At 35.6% G+C, this 14,116-nt stretch overlaps 1 protein-coding gene across 1 annotated transcript in view; it reads left to right on the top strand.

Moving 5' to 3' along the window:
- The window catches only part of Nup35 (nucleoporin 35), a 46,488-nt gene that overhangs the window by 12,062 nt on the left and 20,310 nt on the right, over positions 1–14,116 (top strand). The window contains exon 4 of the mRNA XM_027943992.2: positions 5,098–5,158. Within this exon, the coding sequence (XP_027799793.1) occupies positions 5,098–5,158 (61 nt within the window). The remainder of the gene's footprint in view (positions 1–5,097; positions 5,159–14,116) is intronic.

The raw sequence follows: 14,116 nt of genomic DNA, 5'->3' as shown, positions 1-14,116 counted from the left end.
ATTTCACCTTTTAAAAAAACTTATAAAAATGCAAAGACTTATTTGACAGGCTTCATATATATTCAGAAAACAGAAAAAGAAAAAAGACTTCTTCTGTCCAAAGTATGCCATAGATATAGTGAACAAATAAGGCAAATCATAGATGAAGGAAAGTATCTACAGCACATATAACTAATATAGGTAATTAGAATGTGAAAAGAACAAATCAGACAAGAGAGAGTTAAAAAAAGAAAGACTCTGCAATTCACAGTAAAGGTAATTTAAATTATCATTAAATATTTCACAAGATGCTTAATCTCACTAGGGAAAACATGTATTAAAGACAATGAGATGCCATTTTGCATACAGCCAAATTAAAAGTCTCCTAACACCAAGTATTGAGGAAAATGAGAGTAACAGTTTTTCTGCTGGTTCATTAGAGAGTAAACTATATCAGTTGTTTGAACAGCAAAGTGGCAGCAACCCTTAGATTGAATGGACAAATTTATGGTCCAGCAACTCTACTTTTCGATATATTTCCTAGAGTAATTCTTATACAAGTGGAGAAAGAAATGTGTACAAAACACGTTCAGTTACATCCTCTGTAACTGAAAAATTGAAAATGACCAACATTTCCATCTTTTAGAGAGCAAATTACGATATAGTAACAAGGAAATGCCATAAAGCCATTAACTTGACTTAATTAGAACCACCCATATAAGGACATGTACGGAAATGATAAGCACCAATTCAGGAAGTGGAAGAAGAAAAATAGTACACTGGAGTTCTAACATTGGTTGGCTGATGGATATGCAAGTGTTAATATTTTTCTCCACATTTTTGATGGCTAAACTATTTAATGATGAAGAGGTTCCTCTATAACTGATGTTACACTTTCCTGTCCAAAAAGTCCAAGGATCATCCTTGAATTTATCCCTTGGAAGCTGAGATGGTAAAAACTCTACATCTTTTTTCCTTGGGACTTCCAGGCTATATTAGCTTCATCTTCTTCCAAGTTTACAGCTGTACCAATATACACTGTAGGCTTTACAGCTTCCTGGAATTTAGGTGGGAAAGACTGGGACAAACTGTCTATCCTGTCTTCCATTGGTTTAGTAGAAACGGAGGGATCTGGTGTTGGCATTTGATAACAATGTTGACTCTGAGGAGTTGAAGTTTTTATAGTCATTCTTTCATCAACCACATCACATGGGTGAGGACTAAGTGGGGCTGGTTGAGGTGAATTTGCCATTTCAGTGCCATACATCTGAGGAGCCTTTGCTACATCATTAGTTCGGATGTTTAAAAATGTCACTTGACTATCTGAAACAATGCCATCAACTTTAACTGGTTCCCACTGTCAGTTGTACTCAGAGCCTTCTTTTGGGCCTTTTTCTTACACTAGGTATATTGATATGCAGTGGAAGAGGCCCTTTCGATTCTTTAGGTTTCCTTGAGGTCCCTTTGCAGAGGCTGCCTACAAAACACAGGTTGGTCTTAGTTTCTGTCTTTTTTTTTCTGGGTTCAGTTATTTATTCTGTCATTCTCCCTAGGCATTTAGTTTGCTGAAATACTATTATAGCAAGAATTGCTTTGCCCCAGTAATGCATATTCCCTGGCCAAATGGGTTCTCCTGTCAGATTTTAAAAGACTATTCCTGTCCCCATGTCATAAACTGACAGTGCTAGAACTTATCAACTGCCACATTCTTTGTGGCCAGCAGCCTCCACCCTCCATGGGCCAAAGGGGGTGGAAGGCAGGATAGAGCCAGGTTCTCTTTGGTCATTTTTCTACAGCCTAGGCAGCTTTTCTGGGATTTTTTTCCCTTCCAGTTTAGGGCTAGTGCTTAGACAGGCTTATTCCTATAGGGGCCCATGCAGCCAAGATCTCTCTGCTGAAGAGACTACTGGTAAGATCAACACAGCATGGCCCATGTCTTAAAGGGCCAGTAACAGACCAAAAAACAGATGAGAGGATCACCAAAACCAGGGCTGATAGATGGGAATCTTTAAAATAGGTAAACATATACAAATTTCTTCCATCTACTTTACCTTTGACAGACCAACTCCAACTGCAAGATTGCACAATAATCTAGAACTCTATTTAAATAAAACATTAGAATAAAACATCATAAACATCATCTTAGACTTATAGGTGGCCCTTTCTTCAACTCATTTTACCTCTGACAGACCAACTCCAATTGCAAGATTGTATAAAAAAGAAATGTGGAGAGAGACAACCAGAGAGGAGCCCTCAAACCATGGCTGACAGATGGGAACCTATAAATTGAGCAGCTGTTTCCCAAGAGACTACCTATATAGAACCAGTGCAGTACTGGCCATCTCTTAAAAGGGACAGTAGCAGATACAAACAAAACAAGACAACCGGAGGGAATTCCTAGGCCCAAGGCCTACAAATAGATGAGCACCTAGAACAGATCAGAAGGGAGTACATATCCTTAGGTTCTTGAGTCCCATTTAACCATGACTCCTACATCAGTGGTGCCACAGATGTCCCCAGAAAGAGGGATCAGATGTTTCTACAAAGAGGAACCAGGTGTGTGGAATCAAGTGTACACACCCAGGGACTTGACAGGTGGCCCAAGCTGTCATGACTTTCCTGATTTCAGTTTGCTTTTTCTCAACGTGAACCATGATGGTGAAACCTGTACTGTTCAGAGAGAGAAGGAGTGAGTTCCCTGAAACAAAAGGAGCTTCAGCAGCTGTTGGGATGGTTCCTTAGTCCCTCCCTCTACTCACTGGAATTGCTCCTTTAATTAGACCTGAGGCAAATTCGCCCTTCTCTTAACTCTCCTGCAGTTGGCTCTCAACAAGTTTGCCAGTACCATGAATCCTCAGCATGGATGTGTGATTCCTTGGAGAGCCAGGCCTACCCAAGAAATCTGGCGCCAGGGGCTGCTCTTGGGTCTTATATGGGGTGTCAAATTTGTTTCCTAAAGCTTGGTCGCTGTCCCCAATGCCAATCCAGTAATGAGGACATGGTTTTGAGAAAAAGGAAAAAGAAGGTTTATTGTTTTGCTAGCAAAGGAGAAACAACAGGGTGCTCCATCCCAAAGGCTGTGATTCTTGATCTTACAATTTCTATTATGTTATCTTATTTATTCCTCACAGTGAATCTGTGATATGGGTGTTATGAGATTTATTTTAATCATTAATGAAACTAAGACACAGAAATATTAGGTTATTTGTTGAGGATAAGATTATAGTAGAGCCAGACTTCAAAACTCGGCCTGTCTTGTGTCTAGAGCCATTGTGTTTATTACCCATGCTGTGTTAGTGCTATTCCTGATTGTCAGTTTGAATGGTAATATGGATTCTTCTTTTATGTAGCAAGTAATCTTGTAATCACAGGGTGCTTTCCTCTCACCAAATTCTTTGTATTAAGGTATTTGTGCTGTTTGATTTAAAGACTAGTTTTATGTCTTTTCTAAATCCAAATTGGTGAAGTTGTTTGAGAATTTTGGCCATTTATAGGCTTGATATGTCTAACCACTAGGCTTCCTCCTTATTGAAAGCAAACTTATTTATTGTTCTAACCAAATTACCTTCTCTTTTCAACATTTCTAAGTCTGACTTTCAGTCTCATCCAGTAGTTGCTACTAGCCAAGTGTGGCAATTGATACTTGAATTGTGGCAAATCCTAATTCAGATATACTTTAAGTATAAAATACATATTTTTTTTGTAATGTGAAGACTTAGAAAGAATGTAAAATATCTGTTAATTTTTCATATTGGTTACACATTGAAATGATAATATTTTAGATGTATTAGGCTAACTTATACTAAATTAATTTTTCCTGTTTGTACTTTTTTATGGTGCCTATTAGAAATTTAAAATTAAGTACATGGCATGTGTTATATTCCTAATAGACGGTGGTATTCTAAATCTCCTAAATCTAGAATATCCTGATTAAGGATGATTCTCCAGAATAAGTAAATCTGATGTTTAATTTGGTCTGAGACTCACTAGCTTCTAAATTTATACTAGTTTTTTCATTACTCTTCTGATACATAAAGAAAAAGGTAGTTTACCATTATTACTATATTCAAAATATTTTAAAAACTCCTGGGTCATAATTTATAGTGAATGTTTTTATTTTTTTAACATACTTTTTTTTTTTTAGAGAGAGAGAGAGAGAGAGAGAAAGAGTTTTTTTTTTTTTTTTAATATTTATTTTTTAGTTTTTGGCGGACATAGTATCTTTATTTGTATGTGGTGCTGAGGATGGAACCCGGGCCGCACGCATGCCAGGCAAGCGCGCTACCGCTTGAGCCACATCCCCAGCCCCTATAGTGAATGTTTTTAACTTGAAAGTTGTTAAAATTATTATAGCCAGATTAGTGCCAAAATAGTGATGCCCCTGACACTTTGTTTAAACCTCCCTAGTCATGAAAGAAGATGGCATTAAGAGTTGAGCAATAAAATTTGTATCTCTCTTAAGATTCTTTTAACATTTGGTTCTGGTTGCTTGATATAGCTAGATTTCCTTAATCTAGAACCTGTTTTTAAAAATTAGGGAGACTCTATTCTCATTGCTTGATTAAACAGTGTTGTTTTATTTATAGAAAGATTTTTAATTACTCCTTAATTTTTTCATATTTCAAGGGGCTATTTAGGATAATTCTTTAGCTTTGTAATTTTTTACTATTGATAGTTGGGGTATGCTGTCTTCTGTTGTGTAGACTGATTTGAATATAGTATTCATGATTTATGTCTGTTAAAAATAAAATTCTTTAACCTTTTTTATTCTCTGATTTTGGTTATTTCAAGTATCACCATTCTCCATTATTTTAAATATTTTACCTTAGGAACTAAAATACCTACCATGTTACTTTCTATTAAAAAAATAGTGTTTTTTTAACCTAGTATAACTTTCTTATTTTAAACGAATAATATGCTAAATGATATAGCATATTTTGGGTTATTATTGGTCAACTTAAAAAGGAGGGTACTTTTGGGACTGAGAGCTAATTAGAGATAACTATAGTACCTGATAGAAATTCAGTTATCTTTTGAACTGAGCCTTCTAATAATTACTCTGTTTATATTATGGTTAGAACTTTGTGTTTTTACTTTAACATTTGTATTTTCTTGTAGATGAACATTTCAGTAATGCAGAGTCCTTTGGTTGGAGTTACTACTACTACACCTGGAACAGGTAAGTAGCTCGGGCCTTGTGTATGTGTGGTAAACACTGTACCAGCTGAGTTATATCCCCAGCGCTTAAGTAACTCCTTTTTAACAACAAAGTCTATTTTTTATTTCTTCACTAAGGATAATATAAGACCTTTTCTGATAATTTCCAAAAGTTTTTCTTTTACGTTTCAAACTTGGAGACTTTCTCAAATGTTAGTAAGTTCCTTTAGGATGGAAATACTTTGTATATATTGATTTGTATATATATTGATATAGCTAGATTTGATATAGCTATATATTTGTATATATATTGATTGTTTACTTAATGTTTTTTCATTTTTTATTGGTGCATTATAATTGTACATAATATGTTGCTCTGTACACAATATAATTTCCTAGTATTTGATATGCTAATATCATTCTCCAGTATTTCCCTCTTTTTCTCCCCCACCCCGCTACTCTACAGATCTTCCTTTAGTTTTTATTAGATGTTTTTGCTCAGCTTTCACTTTAATTTTTTTTATATATATATTTTTTAGTTGGACACAATATCATCTTTATTTTATTTATTTATTTTTATGTGGTGCTGAGGATCCAACCCAGGGCCTCGCACGTGCTAGGTGAGCACTCTACTGCTGAGCCACAACCCCAGCCCCCACTTTAATTCTTTATGATAAATACCAAAGAGTGGTATTTGGTGAGTTGTATGGTGGTTCCCTTCCTAGACTTTTTAGGAGCCTCCATACTGATTTCCATAGTGGTTGTACTTATTTACAACAGTATAAGAGTGTTCTTTTTTTTTTTCACACCCTCTTAGGCGTTTATTATTGTTTATATTCTTGTTGACAGCTGTTCTGACTGGTGTGAGATGAAATCTTAGTGTAGTTTTGATTTGCATTTCTGTAATTACTGTTGATGTTTATCATTTTTTCATATATTTATTGGCCACTTGTATTTCTTTTGAGAAGTGTGTGTTTAGTTCATTTGCCCAGTTATTATTGTTTTTTATGGTGTTAAGTCTTTTGAGTTCTTTGTATATTCTGGATATTAATCTTCTGTCAAAAGAGTAGCTAGCAAAGCTTTTCTCCCATTCTTTAGGTTCTCTCTTCACATTCTTGTTTTCTTTGCTGTGCAGAAGGTTTTTTTTTTTTTTTTTTTGGTTCTGGGGATTGAACTCAGGGGCACCCAATCACCGAGCCACATTCCCAGCCCTATTTGCTATTTAGAGACAGGGTCTCACTGAGTTGCTAAGTACCTTGTTGTTGCTGAGGCTGGCTCTGAACTTGTGATCCTCCTGCCTCAGCCTCCTGAGCTGCTGGGGTTATAGGCATGCGCCACTGTGCCAGGCCAGAAGCTTTTTAATTTGATGCCACCGCATTTATTAACACGCGGCATTATTTCCTGAGCTCTAGGGGTTCTTTTGAGAAAGTTGTTTCTTGTGCCCATCTTTTAGAATATTGACCTTACATTTTCTAGGAGTTGCAGTTTCATGCGTATTTCCTATGTCTTTGATCAATCTTGAGTTGACATTTATATAAGATGAGAGATAAGGATCTAGTTTCATTCTTCTACATATGGATGATTAGTTTTCCTAGTACCATTTGTTAGAAAGGCTGTTGTTTCTCCAGTGTATGTTTTTGGCACATTTGTGAAGTATCAGATGAATATATTTGTGTTGAGTTTGTCTCTGTGTCTTCTGTTCTGTACCATTGGTCTATGTATCTGTTTTTATGCCAGTACCATACAGTTTTTGTTACTGTAGCTCTGTAGGATAATTTGAAGTCAGGTATTGTGATGGAAGCACAGAATTGCTTTGGTTATTTGGTGTATTTTATTCCAAATGAATTTTAGGATTGTATTTCTAGTTCTATGAAGAATGACATTGGTATTTTGATGGGGATTGAATTGAACGTATATATTACTTTGGTGCTATAACCATTTTAACAGTGTCATTTCTGCATATTCATGAACATGGTTGTCTTTTCGTCTTGTGTTCTGAGTTTTCATTGTAGAGATCTTTTACCTGCTTGGTTAGATTTATTCATAGGTATTTTTTTTTTCAGTCTACTTTGAATGGAATTTCTCAGCAGATTCATTATTGGTACATAAGAAAGCTATTGAGATTTTCTTTGCATATATTGAAATAACTATGATTTTTGTTCTTAATTCTATTTATGTGAGTTACATTTATTAATTTGCATATAATTAATTATCCTTCCATCTCTGGGATAAAATAAACTTGGATATGATGTAAAAATCTTAATATGTTGTTGAATATGTTTTGCTAATACTTTAAAGGGTGTTTTCATCTGAGTTCATCAGGGATATTGGTCTGTATTTTTTATCCTTGATGTTTTGGTATGAGTGTGATACTGGCTTCATAGAATGAATTTGGAAGTCATTTCATCCCTTTCTGTTTCATGGGATAATTTCAGGAGTGTTGGCATTAGTTCTTCTTTAAAGGTCTGGTAGAATTCAGCTGAGAATCCATCTGGTCCTGGGCTATTCTTTGTTGGGAGACTTTATTTATTTTTTTAATTTTAATTTTTTATTTTTTTGGGAGACTTTATTATCGCTTCTGTTTCTTTCCTAGTTGCTGGTCTGTTTAGGTTTTCTACTTCCTCTTGATTCACTATTGACAGGTCATATGTGTCAAGAAATGTATGCATTTCTTCTAGGTTTTCCAATTTATTGGAGTATAAGTTTTCAAAGTAGTCCCTAATGATATGCTGGATTTCTGTGATATCTGTGGTGATTTCTCTATTTTATCACTAATTTTATTAATTTGAGTTTCACCATATTTCTTTTGGTTTATTTGGCTAAGGGTTTATCTGTCATTGCTTTCAGCTTTGATCTTATTTCATTCCTTTTACTGGTTTTGGAATTGGTTTATGCTTGTTTTTTTATAAGGGCTTCAAGTTGTTTATTTGGAATCTTTTGGATTTTCTTGTGTAGGCACTCATTATCTATAAATGTTCCTTTTAGAATTGCCTTCAGAATGTCCCAGGGTTCTGGTATGTTGTATCATTATTCTTGTTTGATTCTAAGAATTTTGTAATTTCTTCTATTACTCATTTATAATTCAAAAGTGATTGTTAAATCTTCACGTGTTTATATAGTTTCTGTAGGGTTTTTTTTTTTTTTTTGGTGTTAATTTTTAGTTTCATTATGACCTGACACAATGCAAGGAATTTTATTTATTTATTTATTTGTATTGCTAAGAATTGTGTTATGGTTTAGATATGAGGTGTCTCCCCAAATCTCTTTTTTGCCTCAATGCAAAAGGGTTTAGAGGTGAAATGAATGGGTTATGAGAGCCTTAACACAATCAGTGAATTAATCCCCTGATAAGGATTAACTAAGTGGTAACTAATTGTAGGCAAGTAGGGTGTGGCTGGAGGAGGTGGGCCATTTGGGGTGTGCGTTTGGGGTTTATGTTTTGTCCTTGTTGAGCAGAGCTCCCTCTCTGCCTCCTGGTGCTGTGTCCTAGTGGCTTCCTCTACCATACTCTTCTGCCATGATGTTCTACCTCTCTTCGAGCCCCAAGGAATGGAGCCGGCTATCTATGGACTGAGACTTCTGCTGCAACTGTGAGCTCCCAAATAAACTTTTTCTCCTTAAAATTGTTCTTTTCAGGTCTTTTGGTCATAGCAATGAAAAATGACTAAAACAAATTGCTTTGTGGTCTAAAATATGGTCTATTTTGGAGAAGGTTTCATGAAGCAGCTGAATTCAGCTGTTGTTGGATAAAATATTCTATAAATATTTAATACATTTGTGTTACAAACTTTTTTAGGTCTAAAGAGTCTTTACTGAATTTATGTGAAGATGAAGTATCTGTTGGTGAGAGAGGTGTGTTGAAATCACCCACTGTTTTATTGTACTGGATCTCTCTGCAGCTTTAATTTGAGTAATGTCTGTTTTATGTTATTAGGTGCACCAACATTTGAGGCATAGATATTTATAATTGTTAAATCTTCTTGTTGGATTGTTCTCTTACCAGAATGAAGTAATCTTTGTCTTTTCTGATTAATTTTGTCTTGAAGTCTGCTTTGCTGGATATCACAATAGCTACTCCAGTGTGCTTTGGGGCTCCATTTGCAAGGTGTATAAATTTCCATCCTTTTACTTTCAGCCTGTGACTTTTATTGTCTTTAAGATGAGTTTCTTGCACACAATGTATAAGTTGGGTCTTGTTTTTTTTTTTTTTTTTTTTTTTTTGCGGGGGCAGGGTGTCTTGTTTTTAATCCTTTTTGCCAGCCTAAGTCTTTTAACTGGAAAGTTGGGACCATTTATAATCAGTATAATTAGGAAGAAGTGTTTATTATTTCCTGCCATTTTGGTTTATTTTTAATGTTCAATTTGAACCAGTTTCTCATTAGCTTAGTTACTCTTCAAATTGGATCTGTCCATTTGGGATCACTAGGGTTTTTGATTTGTTTTTATGAAGTATTTCTTTAAGTATATTCTGTAGTGCTGACTTAGTAGTATGAATTCTTTTAGTTTCTGCTTATTTTGGAAGTTTTTTTTTTTTTTGAATGATAGTTTTATTGGGTGTAGCAAATTTTGGTTGACAGTCTTTTTTTTTTTCATGTCTTGGAATACATCGATCCAAAGCCAAGAAGGCTTTTAGAACTTGTGCTGAGAAATTGAAGTAATTGCCTCTGAATATGACATGATGATTTTCTCTTGTGGCTTTTTCAATTGTATCTATGTTCTTTATGTTAGGCATTTTAATTATAATGTGATGTGAAGAGGTTCTTTTCTGAACTTGTATATTTTAGGTTCTGAATGCCTCCTGTATCTTGGTGTCCATCTTATTCTCAAAGGTTGGAAATTTTTCTGTTATTTTCCTGAAATTATCTATGACATAAGCCTGTGTCTCACAGCCCTCTTCAGTCCCAATAATTCTTAACATTGGTTTCTTAATATTGTCCCAGATTTCTTGTATATTCTAGTCATGATTACTTACTTATTTTCTTTAATACTGTCTGAATGTTCAAGGCCTGACACTTTGGCTCCAGCTCTCAGATTCTGTCTTCAGCATGGTCTACTCTATCAGACTTTCAGCTGAATATTTTATTTTATTTGATTTATTGTGTCTTTCATTTCTGAGATTTTTTCTTTAATTCTTTATAAACATCTCTATCCCCTTATTAAATTTCTCATTCATATCTTATACTGACTTCTTTAATTCATCGTTGTTTTTCTGTGTTGTCTTAGAATTAATTGATCATTTTTAAATCATTCTTTTGATTTCTTTGTTTGATATTTAATCTTCTTTAGTATCTTTGGAGTCAATTCTTGGTGTTTTATCTTGTTTTTACAATTTGAGTTCCTATGTTGGGATTTTATGCATGTTGGGATAGATTTCTGCTTTTGTGTGTGAACCTTTTAAGGCATATCTTTGTCTTGATTGATAACTTTAGTAGTGCAGTATCAGTAATCGTCGTGTTAATAGTCTGTTTTTGCTGAAGGAGTGGATGTCCATGTGTGGGACCTGAGTACTCCCCCAGGTCTTCCTACTGGAGGCCCGGTCAATAGTTTGGGGATTTTTTTTTTTTTTAAATATTTTTAGTTGTAGATAGACACAATACCTTTATTTTGTTTAGTATTTTTATGAGGTGCTGGGGATCGAACCCAGTGACTCACGCATGCTAGGCAAGCACTGTACCACTGACCCACAATCCCAGCCCAGCTTGAAAGGATTTTCTCTCTTCTATTCTTTGTGTGTAGAGCAAGGTGTGCTGTCTCTTGGCTAGGTTTAGTTTGGCAGCAGAGTCTCTACTCTGTGAATTTGTAGTATCCCTGTGGATTCCCAGCACCTCACAGAAAAGAGGACACAAACAATTAGTGCTGCAAACAGTATACAGCATTAAAATAAATACCCTGTGCTTACTATGACATCTACAACGCTAATTACCACAAAATTTGGAATGGCATGGTCAACAGTTGCTAAAAGCAAAAACAATAAATTATTGTGAACTACATATGGCATTGAAGTCAGTAGCGAGAGTCAGCTGTGTCATCCACAACATGTATGATGGGGGTATAAACCAAATAATATAATTCATTAAGAGAAAAGAAAATGTGATGGTAAGGTACAAGAAAGTTCAGAATGTCCAAAATATGAAGAATGCAAATGTAGTAAGTGATGGCTATAAAGAAAGAGAAAAAAAATAGATAACAAAGGGCAAGAAGAGCAAGAGAATTTGGGTATTAGTGGGAGAACAAAGGAGAGAAGAAGAAACAAACAAAATAAAACCAAAATAAACAGAAACTCTAATCCTATGGCAAGAGAAAATAACTGTGGTAAAGAAAATGCTAAAAATAGAGAAAAGAAGAATTATGTATGTATATATCCAGGAACCAATCAGTAAGGCAAGAACACCAAAAAAAAAAAAAAAAAAAAAAAAGAAGTTTTAAATAAAAAATGAATTATCTTACACTGAGATGGTCAAAGCTGTGGATGAGGGTATGTTGTCACTATTTAGACCCAACTGTCCTTTTTATTTCTTGGGCTACGTACATAGAGAAAAAGTGCATGAGCACGCTTTTGTGAGGGGTGGGGGTTATTAAACTTTTCCTCTTTTTATGTTGCTCACCTTGTTGCTAGCTGAAGTGTCCTAAAACTGAAGCTGGTTGAAATAGCTCTCAGTTTCCCTTCTCACCAATATAAAGTAGGACAAAATGGAAAGTACTGTTATTTGCATTTTGTTTGGACAAATCAGATCAATGTACTCCCAGTGTGTTGTAGCTGCAGAGTTCTGAGTGAGGTTAAGGTGGCTGGGGCTTAAGTCTAATCAGGCCTCAGGAACTTTGTTGGACTGTTTCTGCTCTGGAGAGATTATATCAACATATCCCTACAGCCAGGCAGATTCTGATCTCTGCTGGGAGTGTGGATCTCTAAGAATTCTACTCTTGATGCAGGGGAGTCTTTGCCCACAAATACAACCTTCTTAGGCTTAGTCTCTGTATTCTTACCTGCCTGTTCAGTCTCCGCACCCTCTTCAGTTGGTCACGTGAGCCACCAGACAAAAAAGAGAGAGTGAGTTGCATTCTTCTTCATATTTCTGTCTTGAATCCCTCTGGGTATAATCTTCTCTGTCTGTTTCACCCACTTCTGCCAGGCACACCCTGGGCACTTGTAGGTGCTTGCCAGGACTCTATGGCAGTGTTTACTATGATCTCCCAGGATTCCACAGCAGCAAGCTGCAGCTTGGCTGCCTCAACATGACTCCTGACCTCAGCTTGCCACTTTGCATTTGAGAAATACAGAGCACTTTCAAACACTAATTCACTGTGCAGCTTCTGGATCAGCCAAGTTCAGGCTACTTTTCTGATCTACAGGTTTTCCATGCTAAATTTGTCAGGTATGTTTCTCTTTCTGTTTGTATTATCCCTCCCCTTCATGGTGAACCATTGCTACTTCTGCTGCTGCACCTGGCTCTAGTTTATCTTTCTTGTTCTTTTTTCAGTGCATCTGAATTTTCTGAGTCTCAAAGGGACTCTCTGATATTGAATTTCAATGAATTCCCTCTTTCACCCATCTCGCTGAGAATCCCTGCTCCTGCTGTTCGAATCCTGAGCCATAAAGCAATTGGAAATGCAGACTTCCTTTAATATGCCATTTTGAATCTCTGCATACTTAATGTTTGAAGTGTTTCCTTAGTTACTTAACATCGTGTAATCAAAAAATTGGGAAGAAAAGGAATACTCACCCTAAATAATAAAGGTGTTATGAGAGACTATTAATGCATAATAGCTATGAATCTAAATGCTGTTGAATACGAATAGCCACTGATTATATCTAGTTTTTCTTGAAGATCAGTGACATTTTTATCACCACTAGCATCATTGTTAGCACACAGTTCTTCATATATATATTCATTTGTTTATAATCCCATTGAATTTTTCCAGCAAGATTTGAACATCTAATCATGTATCAGGCTCCTGAAAATAGTGAACAGGATAATTCTTGCTTTTATGGAGCTTAAATTTATTTATAGGATTTACATGTATAAACAAAATAAGCAAATTATGAAGTTTATTAGAAGGAAATACATTTTATGAAGGAAAAAATTAAGCAGCAAAGGGGAGTGGGGACTTATAGTTTTAATTAGAGTAGCATATTAGCTTTCCATTGCTGCCTTAATAAATTGCATAAATTTAATAATGTCTTCAACAACACTGTATTATTTTAAGATTCTAGAAGTCAGAGTTTTGAAATAGGTTGTATTGGGCTAATCATGGTGTTGATAGTTCTTTGTTAATTTCTGGAGGTTCTTGGGGAACAATTTTTTTTTTTTTTTTTTTGCCTTTTCTGTTTCTACAGGCTCCTGACATTTCTTGGTTCATGATCCCTTTTCTTCATCTTCAGTCAGCAATTTCACATCTCTGGCCATTCTTTTTTTTTTTTTTAAAGAGTGGTTTTTTTTTTTTTTTTAATATTTATTTCCTTTAGTTTTCAGTGGACACAACATCTTTGTTTGTATGTGGTGCTGAGGATCGAACCCGGGCCGCACGCATGCCAGGCGGGCGCGCTACCGCTTGAGCCACATCCCCAGCCCTCTGGCCATTCTTTTGTAGTCACATCTCCCTCTTTCTCTTTTAAGGACAGCTGTGAATATTTTGGGGACTTTCTGGATGATCCAGGATAATTCCCTCTTCTAAACCAGCTAATTAATTAGCAGCCTTAAAATACCATCTGCAATTGTAATTCCCCTTTGCCTTATAATATAGCATAGTCATAGGTTCTTGGGATTAGGTTATGGACATTTTTTGAGGGGCCATTATTCTGCCTGCCACAGGCAAAGTAACATTTGCTCAAAAAAAAGTGAGGAAGGTAGGGAAAGTATTCTAGACAGAGTGAATAGCTGGTACCTGAGTGCATTTGGGGTGTTCAAGGAAAATGAGGTAGGTATGACTGAAATGGAAATAAGTAGAGGAGAGGAGTAGAAAATGAGATGAGAGAGGTAAT

This window comes from Marmota flaviventris, chromosome 11 (genome assembly GCF_047511675.1).
Source record: "Marmota flaviventris isolate mMarFla1 chromosome 11, mMarFla1.hap1, whole genome shotgun sequence".
Lineage (NCBI taxonomy): Eukaryota > Metazoa > Chordata > Mammalia > Rodentia > Sciuridae > Marmota > Marmota flaviventris.
Note: the sequence above shows the minus strand (reverse complement) of the source record. Positions and strands in the feature narration are given on the sequence as shown.